The following is a 25,873-nucleotide window of genomic DNA, read 5'->3' as shown; positions in this document are numbered from 1 at the left end:
TCAGAAGCGCTTCTGGAGGGCAGTCTGGATGTTCTTCAGCAGGCCCCACTTAGCTCGGTTCTTCCCACGCCCATCTGGGGTTACCACCTGCAATCAGAAGCAGAGAACCATGGCACCAGTCACAAGGGAAACAGCAGCTTCCAGGAGCTTGGCCACTGCTGTGCACCAGACCCTACACACAACATCTCATTAAGTCTTCATGAAGCAGGTGCCACTGACCCCACTGTATGAGTGAGAGGAAACTGAGGCTCAGAAGGACTGGGTAACTTCTCATTTTTCTAAAGTCACACACCTAATATGTGGTGAGACTGGGATTTCACAGACCAGGTTCCATTTCCTTAAAAGACACCTCATTTAACTGCATGCTGTGACCCCAGGTGGGCTTCACCATAGAATAGCTCTCCAGGTGACCCCCAGCCCCTGGAGATTGCTTCTGTCGTAGCTCTTATCATTTGTAAATTCCATCAAATGTGTTTGACTCTTAACAGACTGAGCATTCTGACTGGGGTGTGGGGGAAGTGACCATCTTTCATCTCTGTAATCCCAACATTGGCTATGGTAAAGAGAAGCTTCTTAGAGAAGTGGATGAAAGGTGAATAGAACCACAATATGTATATCTGCCAGTTGCCTCCCTCTGATGGTTCACACTGTCTGTGATCGCAGTGAGTGGTCAGAACTACCTGGAAAGGGGAGACTGCACTGAGCAAGTTTCTTACAAGTCTAACCGACTCAGCGTTACACGTGGATCTCCCTGCTTTTCTTTGAAGGTGCTAGGTTTCTCCATGCCTCTGGTCTGGCAGCATTCCCGTTCCTTCCCTGTACACATTGACTGAAGAGGCGGTTAGGGAGTGAGGCTGAGATCCAGGAATGAGAGCCCACTGGATCAGTAGGCTCTGTCTAGATGAATCAGGACTCACAGGGCAGATGGGGTGGAGGTGTGGTTTGGGTGGCAAAGAGCGATGTTTGTACAATGTCCCTATATACAAAGCTAGTAAGTCTTTATGTTACCCATTGCTGGATAAAAATTGAGATAACACAAAGAGACAGCCCTGGTAAGGGTAATAAAAATAGTGTTAAAGAAACACACTGAGCAATGGGGGTGGGTGATAATGAAGGAATAACAGTGTTGTGGCAGAGTTGGGAATTGACTCATACAACATAGGGGAGTTGAATTTTGTCATAGTCAGGGTCTCCAGAGACAAAGATCATGTGTGATGTGTGGATGGAGCAGTAAGGATTGGGGCGTGTCTATGAACAAGGGGATCATATGAAAAAGGACAAAAGAAACAGAGAACAGTCTATGAGATACTGAAGTAATTGAAATAATTGACATCCCCTTCCTTACCCAAAATGCTCAGATGGTTTTCCAAATGAATTCTAAGACACTTTTTTTTTGTTTGTTTTTTTTTTTTGTTTTTTTTTTATTTTTATTTTTGGGACAGAGAGAGACAGAGCATGAACGGGGGAGGGGCAGAGAGAGAGGGAGACACAGAATCGGAAACAGGCTCCAGGCTCCGAGCCATCAGCCCAGAGCCCGACGCGGGGCTCGAACTCACGGACCGCGAGATCGTGACCTGGCTGAAGTCGGACGCTTAACCGACTGCGCCACCCAGGCGCCCCATGAATTCTAAGACACTTTTAAGAAAAGTTTGTTCTAGAAAGCAGGAAAAGAGCAAAAGCTTCCTACCTCATTTTATTAAGCTAATAAGATATTGATTCTGGAGCCAGATAAAAACAATATAGGCAAGACATTATAGGGGTAGTTCACTTATGATCATAGATACAATAATCCAAAATAAAATATGAGCTGAGTAAAACCAAGTATATTAAATAATCACAGCATGATCACATGGGGTTAATTCCATGAATGCAAGTCAAGATTAACATCAGAAAATCAATGTAATTCATTTCATTAATGCCTAAAGGAGAAGAATCATATGATTGTCTCAAATAATACAAAAAAAATTGCATAAGGTTGTACAAGCTCTCAGCAATTAAGAAGTGGAAGGAAATTTCCTTAACTCAATGAGAATTATACACCACAAAAACTAAATTAAAAATCATCATAACTCAATGGAGAAACATTAAGATTAGGAATAAGACAAGGATATCAAGTATTTCAGCCTCTATTTTCTGTAGGACTCATGGCCCTGGCCAAAGGTATAGGGAAAGAAAAGAAATAGAGGTTCAAGGATTGTAAGAAAGAGATATAACTATCATTATTCATAAATGATAGGACCATAGCCTGGAAAAGCAAGCAAAATCAACAGATAGACTCTCAGAATAATAAGAGAGTTTATCAGGATTTCTAGAATCAAGATTAACCTCCAAACACCAATGGCTTTTATTCTAAACCAGCAAAACATTAGAAAATATAATCAAATATAAGATAACATTCATAATATCTACAAAGTCTGTCAACTATCTGGTTAACCAGGAACATATAGTACCTCTATGAGAAGAATTTAAAAGCCCTAGTAAAGCACATTGAAGATGATTTAATAAATGTCAGACCTATTACAAAAATATCAAATGTCTCCAAATTAACTTAGAGACTCAATGCTATCCTAATCAAATTCTATCTGGATTTTTTTTTTTTTTTTTTAGGAATTCAATTACTCGCTCCAAAATTTATATGAAGGAACAAATTCCTATGATTAGATAAATAAACCTTAAAATAGAAAGAAGGGTAATGGGTAGACTTACCTTAGCAGTTCATCAAGACAAAGCAGAAAGCTAAGGTTAAACAATAAAACCAGTGTGGTGTTGACATAAAAACAGACAAATAGACCAACAGGAGACTATGGAGAGCTCAGAGACAACTTTTGAATATATGTCACTTTAATATAAGATCGCAGTGGCACATTTACCATATACTAATGGAAAAGACATTGCTTGGTAGATGCTATTGGAAAAACTGCCTCACTAGACGGTCAAAAATGTGCATCACTACCTGGCACTACACACAAAGGTGGACTCTGGATGGATTAAAGTCCTAAGTTTGACAGGTAAAGTGAAAGTTAATAAAAGAATAATAAAAGAATATGAGGAAGATTATCTTTGTGAACTAAGCCTATGGAAGGACTTTCTTAAATAAAACTTCAAAAGGTCAAACCAGAAGAAAAAAACAATTGATGACTTCAGTCATATCAAAATGGAAGTTTTCTGTTGTTTCATGAAATACACTATGAACAAAGTTAATAGGCAAATGTCAGAACAGAGAAGATATTAGCAATGTCTAAAAGCATTATCTGGAATATTTAAGAACATACTGCAAATCACCTAGAAAAAGAACAAATGCAATAGAAAAATGGGTGAAAGATATTTAGCAGGCTGTTTACAGAAGAGGAAATCCTGAAAACTAACAAGCATGTGAAATGAAATTTCAAACAGTAAGGAGATTATCGGACTTTGTACCCACTGGATTAACAAAATAGTAGAAAGCTGGACCATGCCACATACGGGTGGGGCTTAGGCTATAGGGTCCCTCATTCATTCCTTATGGACACATTCATGCACACATTTAAATCAAGTATGCACATACTCTGTGATCCAGCAATTTCACTCATGGTATATTCTAATAAGGGCTGAATTATGTCCTCCCAAAATTCATATGTTGAAGTCCTACACCAAGTACTTCAGAATGTGCCTGTATAGTTGACCATTGAACAATGCAGGGCTTAGGGGCACTGACCCCCATGCAGTCAAAGATCCATGTATAACTTTTGACTCCCCCAGAACTTAACTATTATTAGCCTACTGCTGACCAGAAGCCATACTGATGACTTGGTCAATTGGTCCATTAACATGGTCAGTTAACATATTTTATGTATTTATTATACACTGTATTCTTACTATAAAGTAAGATAGTAAAATAAAATGTTATTAAGAAAATCATAAGGAAGAGAAAATATAGTACTGTACTGTAAAAAGTCAGTGTATAAGTAAACCCACACAGTTCAAACCTATGTTGTTCAAGGGTCAACTGTATTTGGAGAGAGGCCCTTTAAAGAAGTGATTAAGTTAAAATGGGGTCATTAGGGAGGGCCCTAATCCAATCTGACTGGTGTCCTTATAAAAGGAGGAAATGTGGACACACAGAGACCTGCCAAAGGTGCACTGGCATAGAGAAAAGGCCATGTGAGGGACTCAGGGAAAAGGCAAGTGTCTCCAGCCAAGGAGAGAGGCCTCAGAAGAAACCAGACCTGCCAACATCATGATTTTGGACTTCTGGTTTCCAGAACTGTGAGAAAATAAATTTCTGTTGTGTAAGCCAGCCAACCTGTAGCATTTTAGTATGGCAGTCCTAGCAAACAAATACAATGTTCCAGAGAAATTCTCATACCCCTATCCTGCCCACAAAGTGCCACGAATGAGGCTGTTCACTGCATCATTACTGGAGATCATCTGGGTGTCTGTCTTGGCTAAGTGAACAGGTGAAATATGGTGCCCAAATGCACATTGTGAAAGATGAGGCCACATTAGGAGTAAGGGACTAAATGTGTATAACTACATTGCTACAGCATAAAAAACACAGTGTTCTGGGAGAAAAGGTGAGAAACAAAGTAGGGTTAAGTAGCACAACACTATTTGTGCAAATTACCAGCACATTCAAAACAATACATACCATGTAAGAACTCATAAAAGCAATAAGATATACATGAAACGTATTAGAATGGATGTCTGGGAAGGAATGGCTGCAGAAGGGAATACATACATAGACAAGAAAAGGGCCTTGCATAGGCCATTGTTGAAAATGGACCATGAACTGAAGTGTATGATTAATTCAACCCTCTGTGTATGAAGTTAAAAGTAATAGGTCCAGCTTGATCTAAATTATCCTCACTCCAGGGTTCATGTCTTTCTGCAGAGCAAGTAGAGAGCAGGTGATAGGATTCTCTATTTGCATGAAGGATCAAGCAGCAATTTGGAAAAGAATAAATCCTAAGGAGATAGGGAGTGCAAACCATTTTTCTCTCATTTCAGGGCAGGGGGTGGCTGTGAGTATGTGGGTGGGTGAGGTAGGTTTGGGGCAGTTATTCTGAGTGTATGATAGTGTGGGATAGTGTTGGTCTCTCAGATTGCCCTGCAACCCCACCTCCTGAAGATGCATATCTCAGCCTGGACAGGAGGTCTGAAGTAGAGACAGAGGTAAAACCAGTAGGGGGATTTCATGAAACCCAGGTAAGATGCCCAGGAAGGCCAGGCAGCCTGGCTCTGTGCCTAGAGTTCCAGCCTGGGCAGGAAGGGGTCAGCACTGCAGAGACTGAGAGTAGTTGGCAGGGCTGTTTCCTGAGCACATGGGAGACACCAGAGGTGACCCCCAATACAGACTGGGGAGGAATTTGCGGGGATGAGTGCGGGCAGGAATGGGTGCATTTCCTGAAGAGGTAATCAGGAAAAGCCCAGAAAAGTAGCAGTTTGTGACTATTGTTAGGCCTGAATTTTTACCTCCAAATGTGATGTAGCTGAGGATATCTGGTTTATAGACTGCGGTAGGCAGAATTTTGGCCCCCAAAGATATCCACGTTGTGATCTTGGGAACATGTGGATGTGTTATGTGTCACAGTAAAGGGGAATTAAAGTTCCTAGTCAGCTGGCTTTAAGACAGAGATTATGCTGAATCATCAGGTTGGTCCAATGTTATCACAAGAGTCCTTCAAAGAAAGAGGGAGGCAGAAGAGAGCCAGAGAGATGAAGGCGTAAGAAGGACTCAACCTGATGTTGCTACCTTGGAAAATGCAGGAAGGGGCCATGAGCCCAGGAATGTGGGCTGATGCTAGCAGCTGGAGAAGGCAAGAAAATAAACTTTTCCGAGTCTTCAGAAGGAACACAGCCCTGCTCACACCTTGATTTTACTGGGTGACACCCATTTTGAAGTTCTGATCTTTAGAATTGTAAGATAATAAGTAAGTTTGTATTGCTTAAGCTGCTGATTTGTTATGGTGGCAATGGGAAACCAATGCACAGATAGAAAGTTAGGTTTGTCATGGGAAGACTTCCTGGAAGTTAGCAGAGATTTGAAGTCAGAGGGAGACAAAGTAAGGAGGCTCTTTTCAGAAATGTGGATGGTGGTCAGGAGGTACCCTGCGGATTAGAGGAAGAACAGGAAGAGAAACTGAGGATAAAGGATATATGACTTGCCTAAAAACACATTTCTTCATTCCTTCAAAACTATCAGGCTCTTGGATGTAAGAGGCTCTTGGCTGAAGGTTGTGGGCCGAGAGGAGTGAGGAAGGCCAGCAAGGCACCTGTCCACCTTGGGCTTACAGCCTAGTGGAGTTGGGCCTTGGGCCATGGCACACCAGGTCAAGTCCAACGCTCAATCTTGCCTCTCAGAAAAAAACTCCTGCTCTCACAGCTGTTGGCTTTGACAATATTCTCCCAGAATGAGGTGCCAGGTCCCCAGGGTGGGGCCCACTGGCCCAGATTTAGCTGAATCTGACTGTGGTGCAGGAGAACAAAGAGCTCCAGCCTTGGATGAGAACTGAGTTCCCACTCAACTCTTTCTTCAGTTACATGAGAGCACTTTCCCTCTTGAGCCTAAGTTTCCTCATCTGTAAAATAGAGGCAATAATTACCCACTTCCAGTGGTTGGCATGATCAGTGGTAACGGATACACAGTATCTGACAGGGAGTCGGCCTTCAATAAATGGGACCTTTAAAATGCATTCACGTTAATTTTCATGCTTTGTATATTATACTTCAAATAAAATCCCTTAAAAAAATCAGCAAGTCACAGACTATGAAAATCAAATATGAAAGGTGTTATTTCGCTTCCTTTTCAAAAGTATGTATGATGGAAATATTGTATTTTGGATAAGAAATGATTCTGCTACCTCATTACAGCATTTTAAATGAAACCTTTCAGGAATACCTGCATAGGACCGATGCCAAAGGAAAAGTATTTCGATTTTATGGGAAAGAACTGAAGTCATTACTTTTATGAAGCTTTATAAATGTCATTCAAACACACCATCTTATTTTCATTTGCTATTGAAGCCTTTACTTATGCAAATCATGACAAATGTTAAGGAAACCAGTGTTTCCCCTAGAATGCTAATATAATCACAAAGAGGGAGGAAGAATTACTTCTGAAGGAAAAATCTATATTGCAGCTCTGCAAGTCAGATAAAAATGAAGCTTCCAGAAAACCTCATTAATTAGTGCTCTGCTCATTTAGAAATTGTGTTAAAAAGCAAAGAAACTGGAATGAGTTTCCTTCCCATATAGGGAGTACAAATTAATCGCATAAACACAATTTTAGGGGGAATGTTACTTCTTGACTGATTGCATAAAACACTTAGCTTTTGGGCATCTTATGGTACTTTGTAATTATTAATTTTATTCATCCATTTATTTCTTCACTCTTTAATTTAGACATTCATTCATATATTCATTTGTTTGATCACATTTTCAGTCATGTATTCATTCAATAACCATTAAGAACCTGTGATATGCACATTGCTGTGGTAAGCATTGTGGGAGAAAGAGAGATGAATTAGATGTGAAGTTTGTTCTCAGGGAGTTCAGAGCTTAAGAGGGAGGACAAAACATCTACTTAAGACGGGCCGACACACTTCAGTCTCTCCACTCCCTGTCCTTGTGCCTAGCATGTAAAAACGACAGGAGATACATTTAAAAATATTAGTAACAGCACTGAGTGCCTTTCATGGGCAAGACATGTCTGAGGAATTTCTAAAAAATGAGAAGGCAGATGGAATTAGATGAAGGAAAAATCCATAGTCGAAAGCACATGCTGCAAAATATGGTAGCAGCTGTGGGTGTTCCATGCTTGGGAAAGAAGGGTGGCAACAAGAATTGGGCAATTGACAGGGTAGCTGGCTGGGGTAGAGTGAGAGGAGCAGGCAGGCCGACTTTCTCCTTCTGCCTCCTGCCCAGGTGAGTATCTGGCCTCCATGAGAGTGGGAAGAGGTTCATGTGGGTGCTGGCTCCAGAAGCAGTCCAGATGGACTAGAGAGCCTCTGCCTTCAGCTGATTTGCTACTGGTACAATGACCTACAGCATAATCCTGCCCCCACCCTACCTTGTGCTTCCCTCATCACTAGAAGTAGCAACCAATCAGATTCTCTTCTGCAAACATTTGTCCTGAGACAAAGGGAGGGTTGCTAGTTATACTGTGTTGGTCACACAGAAATTGGGCCAGGACAATCCAAAGCCACAAGCAAGCTGAATTTAGGGGAGGAAATACTACAAACTAGCTGAAAGTGGTGCAGATTCAGACAGAAGCAGACGTGGAAGTGTGGGCAGAGGGAGGACAGAGAGACAGAGACAGCGACAGAGAGATGGACAGAGGAAGGGAAAGAAACTGATGGCTTTCTAGTTCCCTTGAGGATTAGATGTTTGTCCTGGCTGGAAGTGGTCTCATGAGACTCCTCTTTCTCTGTACCATACGTTTCCCTTTTCAAAAGCTGAAATGAATGAACTTACTGTCTTTCCTCTAAAGAATTCCTGATTAAGCCATAATCTACTGGTATCCCAAAGAACGTCATTATGGTTCTACAGTACGATAGCCCTTGGTATTTTTCTTCCTTTTCTCCTTTGAGTATCAATAAAATTATACTCATGAACGTATATCCCCCAGAGATATAAAGAAGAGTCAGCTTCGAATCACAAAGAAAGATAGGAATAATCATGTCCCTTTTTCTGGGGGATACCATTCTGACATGCTCAGTGGTTACTCCTTGACTTTCAGATAAACAACAAATAAAATATTGCATGGGACATACTTACATTAAAAATTATTTGTTGTATGTGCCCTCTATTTATGTCTGTTAAATCTGGCACCCTACGCTTGCTTTGAATCACCACTGGGATTAACAATGAACTCTTTTTTTGTCCTTCTCATACCACAATTATTTGTTTAATAGACCCTGAGCTCCTTGAAGGTAAGGATTATGCCTTATTTTCCTCAGAATCTCTACATCCTAACAGAATGCCTGGACTAAATGTTTTTTGAATCAAACTGAACTAACAATTCTTAGGCCTCATTTGCCAAGTTGGTTGAGGCCAGCAGCCCTCTCTTTGACTCTGAGTTAACAAGTTTTCTGGGATTAGAGGGGGCAGTCACACTGTGGGTTCTGTGATCTTGTGATCATCCTGACAGAGCTGCATCCAGAGCTTACAAAGAAAGTCTGAGAAAAAAAATGTGCACAGTACCTTGCAGATGTCACTCCATTGTCCAGGACCATTATTGTTGATGGCTCTAACTTTAAACAGATACTCAGTGTTGGGGGTCAGGTTGTGCAGCTCCAGATTCTGCTGCATTATATCCCGAATTTGCCCACAGAGCTCTGTCTGTACATTGTTAGGAGGGGTAGTAACGAGTTCATAAAATTCCATCTCAAAAGAGTCCACATCTTCTGTTGGGCATGTCCAATAAACCTATGAAGCAATGAACATATGGGTGTGGTACTAATATACACCATTCAGTTTTCTTTCCCGTAAAGATTTGTGTCATTAACTATCAGTGGGGCGGATTTAAGCTGACCCCATCCCCTCTAGCTGCTGAGGACTTTAATGTGGACTATGTGCAGCAGTCTTGAAAGGCTACCTGATAAGACCTGACATGATGCTCATAATGCATTTCAAGAACAGAAGAATGCTCCTCTGGGTTCTGTTACCATCAGTCAACATGGCAGTGACCATTGTTCTCTTGACACCATTAACCAAGGTAGCTGCCATTTATTGAATACCTTCTATGCGTCAGATTCTGTGTCAGACATTGCCTAACTCACCTAGTCATCACAACTCCCTGGAAGGGAGATTTTATTATCCTATTTTACAGTTGAGGCTCAGAAAGGTTACATTTAGCAAATTCCAATAGAACCACAGACTACTAGACAATGAAAAGTGTATCTGTTCCAAGCCTGTATTTTACACATAAGGAAGTAGAGTACCAGAGAGGTGCAATGGCTTACCCAAGGCATGAAGAATATATATTCACACTCAAAACATAATATATCAGCTTTCGGAAAGAGATATATTAACAAATATCAATTAGCAGATTGTGTCTGGCACATAAATATTTTAAAATGATTATATTTCAAAACAGATATTGTATTCTTTAAGCTTTAACAAATTTAAATGTTATTATGTTTATAAAGTTAATTTAAAATTACTCCTAGGGGCGCCTGGGTGGCGCAGTCGGTTAAGCGTCCGACTTCAGCCAGGTCACGATCTCGCAGTCCATGAGTTCGAGCCCCGCATCAGGCTCTAGGCTGATGGCTCAGAGCCTGGAGCCTGTTTCTGATTCTGTGTCTCCCTCTCTCTCTGCGCCTCCCCCGTTCATGCTCTGTCTCTCTCTGTCCCAAAAATAAATAAACGTTGAAAAAAAAAATAAAATAAAAATAAAATTACTCCTAAGTGCATAAAGTTTTGTGAATTTATAATTAATTTGTAGTTATTTTTATATATTTATACTTTTAAAACTTTTTATAAATTTGTATAACTTGTCAGTAAAAATTAAATTATTTTTTTCTGAGTATCAAAACAAACATACTCATTATAAAAGACTTGGAAAATGCAGAAAAAATACAAGGGACAAAAATAAACATCACTTATAATCCCAAAATTCAGTTCAAAATTCATTTCCTTCCAATTTTAGAACATTCACAAATACAGAAATGCATACAGTTTGGATTATATTGCTTTGATTCCTGCTTCCTTTCATTTTTTATATTTTATACATTTCCCTATATTATTAAAAACTTAGTAAAGCACCATTTTAACAGCTGTCCCATAAGTGATTTAATCTTTCAGTAGTCGAACATTTAGGTTGTTTCTAATTTTACACTCCAATAAATAATGATGCAATGAGGACTTTGGGGGCATGAATCTTCACCTGAATTTTTAATCATTTCTCTGGGAAAGTTTTCTAGAAATAAAATTGAGAATGTTTTTAGGAAAAAATCCTTAGGATTTTTAAGATACGTATTTGACAAGTTATAAGACTAACTTTGAGAATGTTTTCTATGCCAAAAGCCTAAAGTGGGCTATTAGTCAACCATCATTTGAGAGAGAAGTCAGCACAGATTTCATCTTCGGCATCACTAAACACTAGGATTCCTGTATGATTTCCATTCCATGATCCTAATAGGGATCACTGATATCTTCACATCAAATACCACTATTTGGCAGTAGATTTAGGTGTCCTCTCTTGACAGGAAATGACTTGACTTTCCTAGGCCCCTTTCTTGGGCTCTTGCAGGGACCACTAACCAGTGGCATGGGGTGACTGTTTTCTAAGCCCAATTATGGGGCAGACATCACCAGAGCGAGAAACTGCCAATCTCCCAGGTCTAAGTTGCATGGAGAGACCTAATGCCATCACTGAGCTAATGTCACATACACTGGAGGCTTTGCTGATCTGGTATCATTTGGAAATGAAGGTTTGGTTACTCAGTTGTAGGTGTCTCTTATATGAAGGGTAGAGATACTTTGCTGTGTCTGATAGCCCATGGGAAGGTATATTCTACTTTTCAGAGTAAGGTCATTCTTGCTGTTGATTATAGACTCTAAAACATAGATTATGATGTCTCAGGAGAACAGCAAAGTAAAGCTTGGTCAGTGTCTGGCTTTCATTTTCTTGTTTTTAGACCCTTGATACTAAAGTGTGGTGTGCAGACTGGCAGCAATGGCAGCACCTGGAAGGTTGTTAGAAACAGAATTTCAGGGCCCCCTGAGACCCACTAAAACAGAATCTGCATTTTAACAAGACCTCCAGGTGTACATTAATGTTTGAGAACCAATGGTTTAGACTTCAAGGATGCTAAAAGTCTTTGGGAATGTTTTCAGATTATGAGGGCAAAAGATGGGCTCTGCCACATGAAAGCAGGCCATGGGCTGGCCTGGGAGATGTTCCTGTAGGGAACCCCAAGAGAGGCAAGTTATGCTCCAACAGGATCTCTAATTGCAAGTTAATCTTTTTCCTTCCTTGAACTTTAATAACACATTCTATAAACAGTTTGATTTAGGTTCAGCTGGATTTGAATGGAATGTTAAGGGAAAGGTTATTTGTCTGTGTTAGGTCAAGAGGGTCAAGGAGGAGTCATGTCTCCTGAAGTCAGATGATGGCAGTTGTAGAGGTCTGTGAGAGATCAACACTCCCTCCCTCTAAAACTGAATCTTATGAGATTAGAATTGGAATTCCATTGGGGATTATCCTTCTATTCTTTCCAAATCACAGAGAGTATGAATACTTTCTTTAGGAAAGGTAGCAATTTAGAGGAATCACTGCTGATAGATAATGGAGCCTATATTTCTAATTGGATTTTCTGTGTTCTCTCTACAATTACAGGCTTTGCCCCTGGGAAACATTACACCCTCCAAGCAGTCTCTTCAAATTACTTTGGTTCCCAAATTGGGTTGCATTTGAAATGGGGTTGGGGCCTTCAGATAGATTTTTGACTATGAGTTAAATACATTATTTGGTTTAAGCCAATATTGTGCTACTTAAGATTTTAGGAATTTAGGAGCAGATTTGAGTGACTGAACCCCAGAGGTCAAAGAGGTAAGTGCAACCTTTTCTGACTACCCACCTCCATTCCATACCGCCCATCCTCCTGCCTTCCTCATGGGCCCAGAGCCTTCCTTACCTTGGCAGCTCTAGGATACACCAGAGTCTGGTAGATGACAATTGGGCCTGGGGTCTTCACAGAATCATCATTGAATGAGTACCAGTTGTGGAAGCTGCTGCTGTTCTGCACAGGCTGGTTTTCTGCCCCTGCGCTCCAGTAGGTACAGAGGCCATCTGTGGGTTTGGCAGGTGTGGCTGACTGGGCTCGCCCATAGGCTTCCAGACCCATTTTGGCCTTCTCACCACTGGTGGTGTTGAAGGACAGCAAGGAGGAACTTCGCTGGTATATCTGCTGGTTGCCAAAGCTGTGAGTGCTGAAAGTGACCTTCCTGGAGATCATCATTTCTGAGTGCATGGGATAAGGGGAGGGCAGGGACTCCCCTGAGGAGCATACCTTCTTGGGCCCTGTGGGGAAGAGCTGGTGGATGGCATTGGAGAGCTCAGCGAAGTCCAAGGGCATGCAGTGCAAGGAGTGTAGCCGGAGTTGTGGGTCAGGCCTAAAAGTGCTCTGGATGCCATCCTCGATCTGGTCCACCAGAATTTTGGCCGACTGCAGGAATGCCACCTGGCCTGTCTCCTTCAGTGCTTCCTTGGAATAGGCGATCAGACCATCCATTTCGTTCACTTTCATGGTTGTGACGTACACGTATTTTTCAATCTCCTTCTGCCTGGACACCTCTAGATTCTCTATCTGCTCCATGATGTACTTCTCCTTCTCCTGTAGAATGTTGCGCAGCTTGAGAAATCCATTTCGAATCTCTTTTCGCTTCATCTCCTTGTCCGCTTTAAAGCTGTTTTTTAAAATGTTGAACTCCATTAGGTCGTTATCAATCTCATAGCGGACTGCAAAACAACCAGGTTAGTTACTTTGGTTAAAATTTTCATCTCCCCAGGTGTCAAAGCTGACTGCAGGGAATTCCCTCAGATTCCATGAAAGTGGGTGGAGAGGGAGGGAGGGCACTTGTAGTTGAACTGCAATAGGCCTGAACAGGTATATGAGATGCATCTGGCCTCCCTCAGGATCCCCCCCCCCCCCACCGCCGCCTCCTTGTCTAATACTTCCCTCAGGAGTCCCAGCCTTTCTTTCCTTGGCATAGTTATAGTTATAGTAATCCCTGCGGCTCTGGGTTGGAATTGAAAGTTCAAGGCCACCCTTGATATGAGTTTCAGATATCACGTGTCAGCATGTTGGACTTGAGAAGAGGTGATGTCTCAAAGTGACTGGTTTTCCCTGTGTGAAAGCTAAGCTTCTGCAGGGGCAAGAGAAAGAACTAAATTTCTGATGACTTCTTCTAAATGCTGCCTTGCCTCATTCACCAAAACCCAGCCCTAGACAACAGTAGGAAATCAGCTGGGCTTCCTCTCTTGCCTTTTCCTCATTTCTTTCTAAAAAAGAGTCTGCTATTGCACTTCAAAGAGAACCCAGTTTGTTCTGGATCCTCTTACATGGTTTTTGGATTTTAAGTTCACTCAGTCATTCAACAAACATTTACTGGATACCTATGTCACATGCCTTCCAAGGTACTAGGGATACAGATATGAATATGAGAGGGCACCGATGCTCAAGACACTCATAAATCCAAGGATACTATAGTGTAGAGGATGCTATGATTGGGAGTATGTGGTACATCTCTCTGAAATGAGTACCTTTGTTGGCTTTACAGTGATTTAGGCATCAGGCAGTGACAGTGATGTGAAGACATGTCAACCTTCTGTGGCCTAGTCTAAAGGTAAGGTCCTCCCTTGATAGGCCAACTTGGTAGTGAATTGATGGGCTATAATCCTCATCAGATTTTACTCAGGAGTAGGCGTGCCCAAGATTTTTCTGTACTTTGTTCTTAACATATTCCCAGGTGCACAGTCAGCTGGACCTTTGTGGGTTGTGGCCATTTTAACAATGATGTGCATTTGAGTAAGAGAAACCCAGGAGTCCTGTCAGACCATGAGAACAGGGAGCATGGCTCTCTTAGTTATCACTATGACTAGGGTGTGTAGAAGGGCTTGAAAGGTATTTATTGAGTGAAAGCCATTCTGTCCTGTTTTCTGACATCATTGGGGTAAGTGTTACTCTCCGGCCTATTTTGTGAAGCTGCTATTTCCTCTGCCCACCTCCTCCCTCAGGCTGGCACACGAGGGATGAGGAAGCAATGCAGACAGGGGCTGAACAGGAAACTATCAGGGTGATTGCAGAGGAGCTGAGAAATGCTTCCCGCCCTCCCCAGTGCAAGCCCTACTGTGGCTTATGGCAGCTGAAATTCCACTTTGTTCATTAATTTCTTTGGCTATTCAATAGTTATTCACTGCCAAAGAATCTTGCATAGGAAATTCCTTGCTTCATTAGAGATTAATTAAGTTTATGTAAAGTCCCGAGAGGTAGCATAAAAATTCCTCAGGTGAGGGGGAAAGAGGCAGCACCACGAGAAAAGAAAGAGGAGGCCAGAAGCACCCCTCCTCCCATCTTACAAATATGGCAGCTTTGCAAGAGCTGGTCCTAGAGCAAAGTTAAGTCCATATCTCTCTCAGGAAATACACTAAAAGTAGCTATTATTTATTAAATATTATGGGCCAGATCTATATAATTCACATATTATGGATCATATCTCTCTATTATAATATATTACATGTATCTTCCTATGAGGAAGATATTGTTCCTATTGATAGATAAGGAAACTAAGGCTCAGGGAGATTAAGTTACTGTCCAGTGTCACACAGCAAGTATATGGGAGAAACCAAGGCCTGTCTCTAATTCTATTTATCTGAGTCCAAAGCCTATGTTCTTAATTGTTCCAGTCATGGTTCTCAGTCCTCTGTGAGCACCAGAATCTTCTGGGAGAACTTTAAAGAAAACTCTCCTCTTGGCCTCACTTGCTGAGATTATGAATTGGCCTGAGTTGGGGCTCAGGAATCCAGGTGAGGCAGTTAGCAGCTGCCGGGAATCTTCTGGGGATCTTGTTAAAAGTGCAGATTCCCACAAAATCGGTATGGGTGAGGCCTGAGGTTCTGCATGCCTACCGGGCTCCTGGATGGTGTCATTGCTGCTGGCCCTAGTTAGTAAAGCTCTCCAGGGGGTTCCAGTGTGCACCTGGGGATCGACACCACAGCTTCAATCGACCCAAACTAGATCTTTCCTCCAGGACCCAGAGTTTCTCAGTGTATTGTCAGATCACCTGATTTTGAATTACTTGAAGATTTATTTAAAATGTAGATTTATGGCACCTTCCCCCAAAATAAGTTGAGTCCTTAAAAGCAAGTTTGAACTCTGGTTAAAAAAATTTGAGGGGTGGAGGCACCTTTCAGTCAGTTCAGAGTCTGACTTCAGCTCAGGTCATGATCTGATGGTGTGTGAGTTCGAGTCCCGCATTGGACTCAGTGCTGACAGCTCAGAGCCTGTATCCTGCTTTGGAATCTGTGCATCCCTCTTTCTCTGCCCTCCCTCCCCCCACCCTGCCCCCCGCTCATGCTCTGTTTCTCTCCCTCTCTATCTCAAAAATAAATAAACATTTAAAAAAATTTTTTTAAATTAAAAAAATTTGAGGGGTGGGTGAGGGGGTTCCCTCAGAAAGGATGGACAGGGTAAATTCTCTACCTACATATAAATGGATATTCCATACGAGGGAAACAAAACCAAAAATGAACTATTGGGACCTCATCAAAATAAAAAGGTTCTGCACAGCAAAGGAAATAATCAGCAAAACTAAAGGCAACTGACAGAATTTGCAAATGACATATCAGATAAAGGGTTAGTATCCAAAATCTATAAAGAACTTACCAACTCAACACCCAAAAAACAAATAATCCAGCGAAGAAATGGGCAAAAGACATGAACAGACACTTCTCCAAAGAAGACATCCAGATGGCCAACAGACACATGAAAAAATGCTTCACTTCACTCATCATCAGGGAAATACAAATCAAAACCACAATGAGATACCACATTACACCTGTCAGAATGGCTAACATTAACAACTCAGGCAACAATAGATGTTGGCAAGGATGCAGATAAAGAGGATCTCTTTTGCGCTGCTGGTGGCAATGAAAGCTGGTGCTGCCACTCTGGAAAACAGTATGGAGGTTCTTCAAAAAATAAAAAATAGAACTACCTAAGGACCCAGTAATTGCACTACTAGGTATTTATCCAAGGGATACAGGTATGCTGTTTCGAAGGGACACATGCACCCCCATGTTTATAGCAGCACTATCTACAATAGCCAAAGTATGGAGAGAGCCCACATGTCCACTGATGGATGAATGGATAAAGAAGATGTGGTATATATGTACACAATGGAGTGTTACTCGGCAATCAAAAAGAATGAAATCTTGCCATTTGCAACTACGTGGATGGAACTAGAGGGTATTATGCTAAGCGAAATTAGTCAGAGAAAGACAAACATCATATAACTTCACTCATATGAGGACTTTAAGACACAGAACAGATGAACATAAGGGAAAGGAAGCAAAAATAATATAAAAACAGGGAGGGGGACAAAACAGAAGAGACTCTTAAATATGGAGAACAAACAGAGGGTTACTGGAGGTGTTGGGGGGGGATGGGCTAAATGGGTAAGGGCATTAAGGAATCTACTCCCGAAATCATTGTTGCACTATATGCTAACTAATTGGGATGTAAATTAAAAAAATAAATAAATGGATATGCCATGAAGGTGACCCCTGTGTCCTTCCAATTGCTGGGCTGTTTGGAATTTGAACTGATGTCCCCTCATATTGAATTGAATTTCATTGTCTGGCTTCTAGGTGCTCTGGACTCTGAGAAAACTATCCTAGGTTTCTCCTGTGTTAAAGGCCCAGGCCTCTTATAGTTGCATGGGGGCCACAGCAGACTATAGGCAGCAACCCCTTCCCATGCCGAGGCCCCAGAGAATCCAGCCGAGCCCAGGCAGTGAGTCCACCTTAAGAAACCCTCTGGGAACCAGTGGGACTACCCATTTGCTTGGTAATGTGGCTCCTATAGAGTTTCTTTAATAAAGAGACTTCCCTGATCGTGGTTCCAAAACAGAATAAATATCAATCGACAAACAATGTTTCCTAGTATAAGCAATTGAGAAATGAAGGTATTCCTGAAACACCCATGCTGGTGAGAGGTCCTAGGTGACAGAGTTAGCAAAGTCCATCTCTGACCCATCTCTACATCCAATAGGACCTTTATGTGCAGCTCAGAGAAAAACTGTCCCACTCATATGTTCAGGCATATTTACACATGGACACAAAGGGAAAGGGCTGGGGTGATCTGGGGCACTTTGGTCACTTGATGCAGGCTGGTCCTTAAGGAAATGAGATAGACCACAGATTGTGAGGGTGGTAGTGGTGGTGGTGGTTTCTGTTGTGTTCCAGTCCTCCAGTCTTTAGATTCTGGTCACTGTTTAGCACAGAGAAGGTTGTCAAAGGAATGTTATGGATTTAACATGGATGTTGGAGTCAGATAGATTGGGTCTGCCATTTACAAGTTGCCTTGTGCCAGTGAATTCGTGGAATCCCCATTGTCTTATTCATGGAGGGAATTTCAGTTCCTGTACTGCAGGAGGAGTGAGGAGACCAGGCATACTTCTTGTAAAGGGCCTGGGCAAAGTAGGCCTCTATTCAAGGAAGCTATTCCCAGGGGCTAAGAGCCCTAAAAGGATGCCGGAGATCCTCATGTCTAATCAAGTGGATCCACACCCAGAAATTATGAGGCTCTTTACTGAACCCTGCAAGATATTGTTGTTCTGGGTTCCAGCATGGAAACTAGGCTCAGTTTCCCTTAACCAAAATGTACTATTTTATAGGTAACCAATATAAAATAACCTTGAGCAGGCATGCAGAGGAAAAGCCAGCCGTTGACCAGAATGTTATTGGCTATTTCTGAGTTTTTCTGTTATTATGTGTTTGTTACCAGTTTGTTTACTTTGGTGTTTGCAAGTTTTGGGGAAAACGCTGTCGGGGAAAATTTTAAATTGAAATAATTCTCAACATCGATTTAATTTTTTCCCTCTGCAAATTGGGAAAACACCGAAGATACTCAACTTTTGTGACAAAACCCTTCAGAAAGGCTCACGGAACTTCAGGATACTGGAAGATCAAACTCATCTTTTTCCAAAGGAGGAAATGAGGCCCAAGGTCATGAAGATTATAACCAAGATTATAGAATCTTTCTGCACTGATTATGTGCCAGATACTTTTTTGCCTGCTTCACATAGAATAAGCCATTTAATCCTCACAATCACCCAGCGGAGTTACTACCGCTATGCCCATTTTATAGGTGAGAAAGCCAAGGCCCAGGGAGGTTAGGAGGCTGGTGATGGTTGCCCGGCGTGCACACCCGGCCAGTGCCTGGCAGCCTGGCTCAGTGTTTCCCAGTGCTTGGACTGGCCCACCGGGTGGGGGAGGCTCTCACCAAGTGGACTGCCTGGAGCCGTTCTCCCCATCAGTACCTGAACTAGGGGTGACTGTGCAGGGGAGGGGAGGGGACCAGGACCTGCTTTGAACTTGGCGATGGCGCTGAAGAGGGCGGCCGCCCTCTCGGAGCAGGCGTCGATGAGGTTGACGGTGTCGTGGCCGTTGTGGAATGCCGTCTTGCAGAAGGTGCAGAGCAGCTGGTTGTCCTGGCTGCAGTACTCGACGATGCGGCTGGACGGGTGGTGGATGCAGATCTTCTCGTCCTGGTCCTCGGAGCTGGTGTCCACGAAGACGTGGTCCTGCATGGCCACGTCCGAGTGGAAGGCCTTGAGGCAGTCGTTGCAGAGGTTGAGGCGGCACGTGATGCAGCGCTTGTAGGCGATGCGCCGACTGCGGCACACCTGGCAAAGGGTGGGCCCGGTGGAGCGGTCGAAGCGCCACTTGAGGTAGCCGTGCTGCTGCATGTAGCGCTTGGTGAGGCGCCCGCGCAGGTAGTTCTCGGGCAGCTGCATCTTGTGGCTGTAGGGCATGCAGTGCGAGCGGCTGCACACGGGGCAGACGAGGATGAAGAAGTTCTCGGTGACCTCGGCGTGCTTCTGCAGCTGCCGCAGGCACTTCTCGCACAGGCTGTGGTTGCAGGGCAGCATGAACGAGTGCAGGTGCAGCCGGTTACACAGGGGGCAGGAGAGATGGTGCACCAGGTTGCTGTTGGCGGGCATCGTCTTCACCTCATCGACCTGGGTGTCGCTGCTGCCGATGCGCAGCGCAGTCTTGGAGCTGGAAGGAGAAGCGGACACGGGAGGACTTCAGGAGGTCGGCTCCAGAGCTCACCCCATTTCTGGCCTCTGGAAGAACTGGGGGTCACTGCCAGGCAGGCCAGTGTGATGGTGGGGAGCACAGGCTCTGTGCCAGGGCACTGGGGTTCTAAGCCTGCCTCCAACATCCTTTAGCTGGGTGACCTCAGGGCAGTTAATTGACCTCTCTCTGCCTTTTGCCTTGTTATAAAATTAGTAGTCACATTATAGTTTCTTGAGGGGACTAAAACTACATTTAATACCTACAAAGCTTGACTGAGAGCAGTCCCGGGAACACAGTAAGTGTTGAACGACTGCACATTGTGAATTTTGAAGAGAAAGCAGGACAGACTGGTCTGGCACCATCAGTGGGGCCTCAGTGCTCTGTTGCCCATCAGCAAAGTTACAGAACACCAACACCCGACAAAGCCATTCTGGGACTGTGATGGAGCAAAGCAGAAATAAGACCACTTCCTCCTGTTTGAACGCAGGCAAGACAAGAACATCGTCCAAACCACAAAACGACCAGATCTCGCCTATCCTGGTTCATGGGAGCGACTGCTGCTTTTTCACCGATTGCAGCATTTGGTGCCCTGTGACCTTCCCAACTTGTAAACCAGATTTTTATTAAGATATCTGATAGGAGATTTACCCCCACTTCCTCACCTGAAATGAGCCTAAATTTCATAATAACTTGCAGATGCCTTCTTACTGAGACACCTTACTCTTCACCATGGTGTATGTTCTCACTTGGTGCAGTGACTCAGTAAATCCAATCTTGTCCACCTACAAGCATGTTCTTGCTTGGCAGGCATTGGCATCATCAGTATTACGGTATATAGGGTAGAACACAGAAGAGGCTGGGTAAAGTGTCCTCAGGACACCAGGAGGTCAGTCCCTAGAACCAAGCCTAGAACCAGCAGACCGACAGGTAAGAGTTAAGGGTCTAGGCTCTAGGGACAGATTATTCATGATGGAATGTACCCATTTAGAGCTGCACCTTTGAGACGAATTTCTTAATCCCTCCCATTCTCACTTTTCTCATCTGTAATCCAATGGTCAAAGCTAACGATACTATTTCCTTCATGAGAATTTTACAAAGTCTACATGAGGTAATCCATGATAAAGTGACGAACTGCTGATACATAGTAAGGACTCAATAAATGTGGCCTCGGCAATTAGTCCCCTCTGGTACTGGCCAGCTAATGTCCACAGTAGAGGAAAAGAGTGGTCACGCCCATGAGAAGTATATGGTTCTATTATTTGTGTGTGTGTGTGTGTTTGTGTGTGTGTGTGTGTGTGTGTTGATTCTTTATTTGTCTGAGGTGGATTTCATGTATTTAATTGTAGGAACCATGGATGAGGTAAAAGCATACTTGTAAAATTCAAATGCATATTTTAAGAAGCTACAAACAGGGCAAAAGCAGTTTATGAAAATAAATGAATTAGCTGTGGGGATGGAGGTAAACAGATATACAATTTGTGACTGATCCTGTCTCTTATCTTCTGTTCACATTAGTGATATTTGGGTGTTGATCTTGACATTGTGGCTGTATTTTCTTCTGCTTCTGACTTCTTGAGGTTCCTGTATGCTCCTATCTCCTTCCCCATGGACCTATGTCTCAGAGCCCAGACAGTCAAAGGTGTTGCCAAAGCATACTGAATGGGAATGGCCCTGTGGTGGCAGAGAATGCCTTTTGTGGCACTCAGGCTCCTGAAAAGTTCATCCCTTAAGGATTTGGATGCTGGGTCCTAGGCCTGCTGGCCTCGATGTTCTCAGCCCATTCCCTCTCTGCTTTCTCAGTCTCCTGCCTGGGCCCTAAAGGGGTCACTGGAGCGACAGTGAGTTGTACACGTGGTAGCTGGATGAACCTCTTTAGTTCGAGAAGGTAGGACTCTGAGAATCATGGTGTAATATAAAAAGGGAGATGGCATGGTGTAATATAAAGCGGGAGGGAAGGTGACATTGGTAGAAGAAACAGCAGGGCTGAAAGGCAGCCCAGGGAGTTTGGGTGGAGGTCAAAAAGGAAGTGGGAAAGAAATGAGAAAGTCAGAAAGAGATGCTGGAGACCAGAGTGGGCTGGATGAGCAAGGTGTTGAGCAGGAAGTGGTGATGAGGAGCAGGGGGAGGCAGGGATTCAGAAACCAGGAGAGAGGCCAGATGGAAGACAAGCCTCAGTGTTCCCACTGCCCACCTCCTGACACTTGCAATAGCATCTCTGACTATCCTCTGAAAGCCTCAGGCTTGGACCCGGGCATTCAGTGGCTGTGGCTCCATGCCCAAACAGCCACCAGACCCAGCAGCCTTGCCTTCTTGCTGAGATATCTGGCCTCTCCTCCTCTGCACACACCCTCCCTTCAATTCAGGCCTGTTCCCCTAGCACCTGGGTTCTCACTGTGTCACCCAGAAGGTCTCCTGGCTTCCCTCTGATCCCTCCAGGCCATCTGCATTTTAGTATCACTTGGGGTAGCTTTTACAATTCTGATGTCCAGGTGATCCCCCAGACCAATGAAATCAGAATGTTTGGCAGTGAGGACCTTTGTAAAGACCCCCAGGTGATTCCTGTAAAGCAAAGTTTGGGAGTTACTGACCTAAGGCATCTTCCCACAACACCAATGTCATCCCTCCTCCGTTGAACTGTGGCCAGTGACTCTCCATGGCTGATATGCAGGAAATGGGGCGTTGAGTCAGGAGAGAGGAATGTGGATGCTACTTTCTGCACCTGAGAACCTCTGGACTTGCATCCAGAACCCCTGGATCCTCTACTCATGCAAACACCACAAGAGCTCCCTGAATGGAGAGTAGTGTCTGTTAAGCATCTCCTAAGTGCTGAACTGCAAGATGGATCATATCCTTCTCCTGAATTCACTGAAACTTTACTCACAGAATTGTTTTTCCAGCCTGAAAGGCTTCAAACCTGCGTCTCATTTTTCTGCCTCTCCAAAAGCTCTCCTCTTATGGTTCTGAGCTGTGATCTTTCCTTCTCTAAGAAGTCTGCCCTTGCTACTCCAAACTCCCCTCACATGTGACATAAAAGGACTGCCTTGGTCAGAGCAGGAAGAGAATATGCAATTGCTTGTCACAGAGCATTCATGCCCCACGTGAGTAACTGAGACCCTGAGATGCATGACTTCCAGGTGGGAAGAATGAGAAGGCTGGCAGGAGTTGGTCCGGGGTACTTATAAAGGACATAGGGGTCAAAAGTGGCCTGTGGAAGTTACTACTTTTCCAATAAGTGTTGAAGGTATCAAAAGTTCAGAGGAGGAAGAGAAAGGGCAACTTATATTTTTAAATCCCGTAACAGATTACAAGGTGCGTACGTTAATCCCCAAACCCACCGAATCACAACAGATCCTATACTCTCCATTTTGCGGTGCAACATTTTTAAGTTAAGACACAGATTCCGGGTTCAAAATCTGGCTGCGTCTTACTAGCTGTGTGATCCTGGGCAACTTCACCTTCCAAAGGCTCCGTTTCCTCGTTGGTGTGGTGGGCGTGCTGTGAGGGTTGCTGGGGGGCACACAGTGCCTGGCAAGTGGCTTACACGCTGAGTATTAGCCACTACTATTTAGTGCAGGTGAGAGAGCCCAGTGCCTATTCACGCAGCTGGTGGGGCGTGGATGTGGGACTCAGGGCTAGATGTGGTCACTGGCTGTTTAGGACAGGCCTTAATTGCTACAAAGTTCTTGGCCTCCTTTTTTCAGAGGGAGAAAGGGACTTGGGGCGGGGGTACGTATGGAGCCCACAGCTGGCAAGGGCCCCGTCGGGCGCCCGGCACTTACGAGGTGCGGATGCTCCTGAGGCGGCCCTTGTGGAACGTGATGGTGGCATTGCGGCAGCAGCGGCTCTCATAGTAGTAGCACTGGAGGTTGCTGCTGGTCGTGCAGCAGCACTTGCAGTTGGGGTCATTGGCCCAGGAGCAGCAGCACCAGTGGCAGTTGGGGTTCTCAGAGCAGGTGCAGTGGCAGCACTGGCAATTGCGCTCATCTTTGTACGGGCAGGGGAAGCAGGTGCAGTTCCGCTCTGAGGTGAAGAGGAACTTGCAGCACAGACAGGAGCATAGTTGAGGACAACATCTCTGCCATGTACAACATGGAGAGCAAACACACATGGCAGTCTCCATGGTGCCTACATGATGGCTACCGGCTGCCCAGAGCTCTTGACGCCTCTCTACCAGAATCCTGTGGGCTCCCAGGCAGGAGTCCCCCCTCCTTCTGATGAGGTCCTCAGCTTGGAGGTTGCAAGAGGTTGGCTGTCGTGAGACCTTTACAGGCGGCGTCCCTACTAGGAAGCTCCTGGGTTGGCATTTACCTATATCAGCCTGAGGCCATTTGCTTATGTCACAATCCCTGTCTCCCCACCATGTCTCACCATGCTGGGTGGGTGAGATGTTGGGGCTAGTGGCAGGGGCCGCTGAAGGACACTCCATGCTTCCACAGGATCAGGTCCAGAGTAGGGTTGATGCAAACAGCATCCTGGAGGTTTGTCACCTTTTGGGTTATGGGGTGGATTTAAGAAGCTATTTCTCTTTGCTTGAGGTTTTCCCTGCCACTTGGGCTAGTTGACTTCAGTGTATGTCTTCATGGACTGAAAGGTCTGGAATGGTTAACTGGGAGTGGACTGACATGATGTTCCTCTCCCTGGGCTTTTCTGCGTTGAATAAACTCTTAATGCAATGAACAAAGCACCGTATTTACAAATCATGGCAATGCCACATTTAAGGGAAATCAACATTTGGAGAAAGAATTAAAGGGAAAAAAAGATAGAAGTTCACTTAGGCATGCCTTTCAGTAGTCATTTTGTTTGTCAATTGCTGCATAGTCATTGCTGAGTTTCAGGAGGCTTCATGCATATGTCACTCTAAATATTTCTTGGCTTTTTTGTAGCTTCATGGTGTTTGGCTGAGGCTCAAGCTGTTTTCCTCCCCGTGATCTCCCTTTTATCAAGAGGCTGGAACTCTACATGATCATCTTTAACTTTGCTTTTAGTATATGCTCAGTATTTCTAGAAATGGCCTTATATTTTAGGGGAGAATTTTGCTTTCCTTTACTTTATGCAGCTTGCAAAGATTAAAAGAGAAAGGTTTCATGATCATACTACCCTATGGTATAGACACTGTCTCAGTATTTTTCCAAAAGGGAGCAGAAGTGAGAGCTGAATTTGGCTGTAGGAGTTTATTGTGTAATTTATTATCTCTCCCTGTGATTATCACCTTTATATTAGGAAAGAACATTCACTGAGTGCTAACTGTGCCAGCCACACATTGATTTTAAGTTCCTACAAATGGAAATTCTGGATCATAGGGTGTGTGTTTTATTATTATTTTTTGATAGATTACTACTAAATTACTTATTTAAATGAATGTGTCAGTTTCTACTGACACCAACAATGCATGGGAGATGCTTCCCCCCTGCCCCCATTTTCCCAATTTTCTCAAATATTCTTCTCTATCCTCCAGGCACAGAGGTTTGAGTTTTACTCCCGGATTTATGGTACGTTTTCATCACTGGTCTGTGTAAGGCTCCTTGTTGTTTTAGTTTTTTTTTTTTTAACTTAAAATTTTTTATTGAGATATAGTTTAATTACCATGAAAATCACCATTTTAAAGTGAACAATTTGATGGTTTTTAGTATATTCACAAGACTGTGCAACCATCACCACTTGCTAAATCCAGAATATTTCCATCACCCCAAAAAGATACCCTGTGCCCATTACCCATCACTTTCTATGCCCCCTTCCCACATCTCTGGGCAACCATATATCTACTTAGTGTCTCTATGGATTTGTCTATTTTGGACATTTCATATAAATGGAATCATATAACATATGGCTTTTTGTATCTGGCTTCTTAGCATAATGTGTTCAAGGGTCATCCATGTTTTACCATGTATCGGTGTTTTATTTTTTTATGGCTGAATAACATTGTAGGTATATACAACATTTTGCTTATCCATTGATGGCCATAGGTGTGTTTCCTACTTCTTGACTATTACGAGTAATGTTGCTGTGAACATTTGTGTTCAGGTTTTTGTATGAACATGTTTTCAGTTCTTTTGAGTATACACCTAGAAGTGGAATTGCTGGGTCAAA

General features: G+C 43.5%; 1 protein-coding gene across 1 annotated transcript; it reads right to left on the bottom strand.

The window, feature by feature from the left end:
• TRIM42 (tripartite motif containing 42) lies at positions 1-23,906 on the bottom strand. The gene is made up of 5 exons (XM_030330601.1): positions 23,566-23,906; positions 19,068-19,765; positions 12,618-13,441; positions 9,181-9,405; positions 1-87 (listed from the first exon to the last, which is right to left on the bottom strand). Exons 1-5 carry the CDS (start codon positions 23,904-23,906, stop codon positions 1-3), a joined length of 2,175 nt encoding a protein of 724 aa, XP_030186461.1.
• Between the last annotated feature and the right edge of the window lie 1,967 nt (positions 23,907-25,873).

Source organism: Lynx canadensis, chromosome C2, assembly GCF_007474595.2.
Source record: "Lynx canadensis isolate LIC74 chromosome C2, mLynCan4.pri.v2, whole genome shotgun sequence".
NCBI classification, from domain to species: Eukaryota; Metazoa; Chordata; class Mammalia; order Carnivora; family Felidae; genus Lynx; species Lynx canadensis.
The sequence above is the reverse complement of the archived record's forward strand: the minus strand, read 5'-3'. Positions and strand labels throughout refer to the sequence as shown.